Below are 6000 nucleotides of genomic sequence, written 5' to 3'. Positions count from 1 at the left end.
CAAGCCTAACTCAATAGAGACAGTAATCGGGACTATGTGGTATTGACAGAGAAATAGACATGTAGGTCGATTGAACAGAATAGAAAACTCAGACATAGCCATATACATGTACAGACAACTGACTTTTGACAAAGTGCAAAAGCAATCAGTAGAGGAAGGATAGTCCTTTTAACAAATAGTGCTAGAGCAATTGGATACCCTTCAGCAAAAATATGAACCTTAACCTAACCACATCTTATACAAAAATTACTTCAAAACAGATCATAAACTTAAGTTGTAAAAAATAAAACTATAAAATTTTTACAAGAAACCATAGGAGAATATCTTTGGGACCTAGGGGCAGGGTGAAGAATTTGTATACTTGACACTAAAAGCATGATCCATGACAAGAAGAATGAACATGTTGGACTTCATCAAAATTAGAAACTTTTTTTTCTGCAAAAGACCCTGTTAAGAAAATGAAAGACAAGTTACCACCTGGGAGAAAATATTTGCAAGCCATGTATCTGACACATAACCAGTCTTTACAATGCATAAAGATTCTCACAACTCCATAATCAAAAACAAACACAACCAGACATTTCACTGAGGAGAACATACAGTTCGCTAATAATAAGCACATGCTTAACCATCAGTGAACTGTCATTACCCAGCTCATCCCAACAGTCTTTAGCAAAACTCTCCAATTCTCCTGAGCCCATCCCCAGACCTCTTTCCTCCCTTTTCCCCTTCCCCCAGCAAAAGCCTGCCTGCCCTGATTTGGTCTTCATAGCCCCTCTCTAGTCCCAAATTAGTACTCCATGCTGTGGACCTTATCTTGGTGTCAGGAGGTAGGTCATCCTGGGGCAGTTAAGTTCCCCCAAGGCAGGCTAGCCACTGAGAAGTGAGGCAGGGTGGTAAACAGAAGAGGGACTTGCAGTCATGGGGGAGAGGGACAAACATAGCTGGGTACAGGCAAAGGGATCTTTCTGGTCTGCCCTCTCAGCATGCCAGAGGCCACCAGGTTCTTGGCCCTCTCTTCTCAGAATAGCAAGAGGACCTGAAGCATGGACCAACTTCAGTTTTTCTATTCCCTAAACAGAAAGTTCTCGCCATTCAAATCAGTGTTAAGTGTGCCACTTAATAACCAGTAAACTGACCTCCAGTTTTTTAATAGTCATATACAGTCACAGTGTGGGAGGTGTGGCTAATTCAGGAGCAGGCCAAATTACCCATTGAGGAAGGGGGGGAAATAGGTGTCTGTGCATGTGTGCCTGTGTGTGCGCGTGCATGCATGTGTGTGTGTGTGTGTGCGCGCACACGTGCGTGCACACTCCACAGGAACAGATCTACCCAGAATTAAAACAGTAAAGGGTGGAGGCCTTCAGGATCCACTGAAACTCCCAGGTGGAATCCAGGTCGGACATACATCCTGCGTGGACCTTTCCTGCCCAGCCAGGATATCCTGTGTTTGTCGAAAGAACTGCACAGGGAAGCCCTGACCATTGTCCTTCCCAAACTCTGCCAGGCAGCCCCTCCCTGGCCTGCCACAGCCAAGCCAGGCAGAGGAACAGAAACTCTGGAAACGGTGTTATCAGCATCCTCCCTGCACTTCCTCACCACCTGCCCATGCCCAGCAGCTCTGCGCTCCTTAGCATCCTGCAACAGAAGCCTGGGAGGCTGGACTGGGGTCAGTGTGCTGAAGCCGGGGCCCTCTCTTTCGCTGAAACCTACCCACGTACGGCCCTGAGTGGGCAGCCAAAGGTTGCAGCTGGAGTCCAGAGCCTGAGATGGAGCCCGGCCTGTGGTCTAAGACTGCTGCCCTGTGCCCAGGCGGGCCAGCCTTGCTGCTGTGGGTCTCAACACTAAGCTGTTCTGTCTCCTCGCTGGCTTCTCCCTCTTCTTCTCTGGTGCCCCAACTCAGAACCAGCTACAATTCCGGAAGGACTTTCCTCGGTCTTGATAAATGCAATGCCTGCATTGGAACATCTATTTGCAAGAAGTTCTTTAAAGAAGAAATAAGGTCAGAATCTCAATCAGATAACTCTGAGGGGCAAAATTCTGTCCCTGTATGTGAAGATGTCTGGGAGTTTGTTGAAAATATGCCGGGATGTAATTTTTGGGTGGGAGCTGAAACACAGCCATTTTCTCATAGTGGTGATGGGTTGAAGTTGGGGTAGGGAGGGGGTGAGGTGTGAAGCCAGATTCCAGCCCTAAAACTAAATCCAAAGTTTCCTTTCCAAGAGGGAACTCCAAGTTTTCTTTTCTATGAATGGAGTGGCCTGGGATTATGTTTACCAAGTTTATTTCTCACAGGGGGAGGGAAATAAAATTTATGAAGTCTACTCCAAGACAGACATTTTAAAGCTATTTTTACTTACTCCTCACCACCATCTTGGATGTTACTGGTTTGCACTCATTATTCAGACAGCGAACTGAGACATAGCAAGATTAAGTGCCACCACCTAATAAGTGGCAGAACTGGGACTTAAGCCAGGGCAGTTTGCTTCAAAGTTTCCAAACTAGTTTTCTGCTGTTAGTGCTGCCTTGACTGGAGGAAAACCCAGGTTTAGTAAATTGGGATGCTCATTGCTCTCACCAAAGAATGGTACCACACTGTGGAATTCAAGCCAGTCAGTACACAGTCATGGGGCCTTTACAATGGCCAAGTGCCAGCAGGGGCTGTAGTGACACTGCGATAACTGGTCATTGCCCCCTAGGGGTTCAGGAGGAGGGAGCTGTTTTACAAATAATAATAAGGCCTGGTGTGGTGCAGGCTGGAAGTGAAGTGTAAAGGACCTCCAGGAGCTCCAGGGAGGGTATATTAATTCAAAATAGGATTGGGGAAGGGCTTCTCCAGGAGAAGGTATTCTGGACAAGGCCTTAAAGGATGAGCTGAAACTTAGTGGGAGGGGAAGGGTTTAAGGTAGAAGGACCAGCTTAAGCAAAGGCCTAGAGGTGTGCAAAGAAGAAGCACTTTGGGCATAAGTGGAAGCGTGCCAGAAGGAGGAAGTTGGAAGAGTAAGATGGGGCAGGGGGCCTTGAATGCCATGCCAAGGATTTGAGACCTTAAACTGTAGGCCAGTGGTTCCCAGCCTTTTCAATGCCAAAGACCCTTTGTCTTCTCCTCTGCCCTCCCCCAGGGACCTACCTCAGGCATGTAAGATTTGATGACCAAACAAAAGGCACTAATTTACAATCATTTTATTTCCAATCCATATTAACCAAAGACATGATTGATTATTCAACTAAGTAACTGAACAGAAATAACAAATAAACAATACCAATCAAAAAATGTTGAACTTCTTTTGCAAGATGGTAGATGTTGTATGGATTTGATGGAATTTCCCTATTAGGGCTTTTTTAAAGACATTTCAAATGTTGAAAGTTGAAAGACCCCTCCTCCCCCCAGTTGGAGAAGTTTCATTGCAGGCAATGGCATGGGGATTAAGTGGGGTAGGGATAAGATGAGACCTGCATTTTGGAAAGATCTATGGAAAGCAGTGTGCAGCATGAACTGGTAATACTGGCAGGGGCTGCCAGACCAGTTCCCCTAGTCTGGGAGAAAGGTCACTAGGAACAGGAAGGATGCAAGCTGGTTCAGCTGGAGAGTTGTTTTGTTGACCAAATCAATGTGAGAGGAAGCCAAGATGGAGATGTTGAAAGTAAACTCAGGCTTCCCACCTCAGAAATGGGATGGAGAGGATCGAGAATACAGGGTACGTGGGGCTGATTCCTTAGAGAAAGAAAGGAGTGAGAATACAGACATATTTTAAGATAGGAGGGAGGCAAATGAAGGGATTCGACTGAGAAGGAACTCCAGGTTCACATCCTCCTCCAGATAAGTAAGCAAGAGTATGTGAATTGCAGTTGACTCTTCACCAAGTGGCAATGAACAGTTTTTCTCACCAGGCAGGTATCAGCCAAATTCAGGAGGCATTTCCCCAAATAGTTTTGTGTTACATTAGAACTCAGGATATGACTTCAGCTCCCTCAGAATTCCATTTCCATGTGCGTCTGATAGGGAAGTGTGCAGATGAAGCAGGAAAACACCCAGCGGGGCAGGCTGGGGTTGGGAGTGCTTCATGGTGAGAATGCGTATTCCTCAGTGCAGAGGCACACAGGCACTGAGAGGGTCTGAGGATGTGGGCTTGCTTATAGCCCTTTTTTCCACATTATAAGTAATTTTTTCCTCATTTTAAAAGTAATATCTTTTTACTTTAGAATGTTCAGGAGCTACTGATTAAAGAAAGCCCAAAATAAAAATCACACATAATTCCTCCACTAAGAGACCTCCCCTTAGTGAACATTTCGGTGTCTATCCTTGCCACCTTTTCTCTAAGTATTTTCTCAACAAAAGTGCAATCATCCTATGTATACTCTTCTGTAAACTTGAGTTTAATAATCTGTCAGAAACACCTTTCCACATTGACTATCCTTCTCCACAGTTTGATTTTTAATGGCTTTGTGGTATCCAACTGCATCAGTCAATCATAATTCATTTAACTAATCCACTATCATGAGACAACTAGGGTTTTTTTCCTTCATTTTTCAGAATTGTAAAGAGTGCTTTGCTGAACATCCTGTTGTTAAACTTCTGTGCACATCTGTGGTAAACTCCTATGACAAACTCCTAAAAGTGGAATTTCTGGCTCAAAAAATATAGCAAAGTTACAGTAGATACAAATATATATCCCCAAATGGAGACACCTGCCTGCGGCACCCACCTCCTGCATGCTCACAAATATTTAATATTACTGCTGTTTTTAGTTTGTATATCTTCCAAGTTAAGCCCTTTGTTCAGGCACATTGGCCACTTATATTTCTTTATGGCTAAATTGTCTACAAGTGCACATCCTTTGCCTCTCTTTCTAATGGTGTGTTTGTTCATCTTGTTCTTGTTCATATGCAAACATTTCTCCATCTTTAAAAATGATTATGATGATAACATAGAAGAAAGCCCATCCCAACCTCAGATGTTTGGCTGAAATGCTGTAGCCAGGCAGACATGAGCACGCCAGGCCTGGACCTCACTCAGGATTGGGCAATGCTTGTTGTTCAGCAACAAACAGGGTGAGCTTCCGAGGCGGGCTGGGTAGGCTGAATTCATGTGACTGGTAGACAAATGTCACCTTTCCTTCTGTTCTTTATCTTTTCTTTGGCAAGAATGCTAACAATGAATCTAATGCTTTCCATACTCAACCACTGACCCTTGAACATTTGAAAGTTTTCAGTATCAATGTTTCCATGCATTCCGTGTTCACTTACAAATCCCAAATGAAAAAGTTGAGGGGAACTAAAAAAATAAGTAAACCTCTTTGACACATTCTTCCTCCTGGAAATATACCTGCATGTGAAATCCTAAGTGATCACACCAACTGGCAAGGTCTACCAGGACCTGATGGATCAGTATTTGTGTTTGTGCAGGTAACGGTGGGGAGGGGTACTTGATGGCAGTATTTCTGATCAGAATCACCCCTAGGGATTCCTGGGCTCTCACCAGGACAAATGCCTTACTTCACCTTCCTTGAAAAATGAAAATGAAGTGGCTTAGCCAAGGCTGGTCAGCAGTTTGGTGAGACCAAAACCAACTTGTCAGGAGAGCCGCAGGAGATGGGCCTAGAAAGAGCAGTGGGGCATTAGAGCACACTATAAGGAGTATGAACTCTGTCCTGAGAGATTTAGGAAGATGCTGGATGTTTGAAGGGTTCTGGGCAGAGCTAAGAGATGGAGAAGAGGAGAGAGAGGTGAAAAATATTTAGGAAGGCATGTCTATGGACTCAGTGTTGGACTGGATACCAGCATGAGACGTGTACAAGAGAAGAGGGCATTTTATTCTCATTCCAGTGCTGTCGCTCTCCCCCATGTCCCCACCCTGCTCCCCATGCTGAGGGGCTTGGGGGATTGGCCCACACCATCTTTAGGCCGCCTTCTGGCTCTGGGAAACCATGATCTGGTTTTCCATCTTTCAACCCAGTGAGGAACTCGGCCAGCGCCGCATCAGACGTGCCCATGACGTAA

General features: G+C 45.0%; 1 protein-coding gene across 2 annotated transcripts in view; it reads left to right on the top strand.

The window, feature by feature from the left end:
- Positions 1-1555: 1555 nt before the first annotated feature.
- The window catches only part of DIPK2B (divergent protein kinase domain 2B), a 48056-nt gene continuing 43611 nt past the window's right edge, over positions 1556-6000 (top strand). Inside the window, exon 1 of one of the 2 annotated variants that reach the window (XM_036907470.2) lies at positions 1556-2002. In XM_036907470.2, coding sequence (XP_036763365.2) covers positions 1770-2002 — 233 coding nt within the window. In that variant the 5' untranslated portion in view covers positions 1556-1769. The remainder of the gene's footprint in view (positions 2003-6000) is intronic. The other variant, XM_036907469.2, reaches the window with a different exon arrangement.

Source organism: Manis pentadactyla, chromosome X (genome assembly GCF_030020395.1).
Source record: "Manis pentadactyla isolate mManPen7 chromosome X, mManPen7.hap1, whole genome shotgun sequence".
In the NCBI taxonomy this organism is placed as follows: domain Eukaryota; kingdom Metazoa; phylum Chordata; class Mammalia; order Pholidota; family Manidae; genus Manis; species Manis pentadactyla.
Note: the sequence above shows the minus strand (reverse complement) of the source record. Positions and strands in the feature narration are given on the sequence as shown.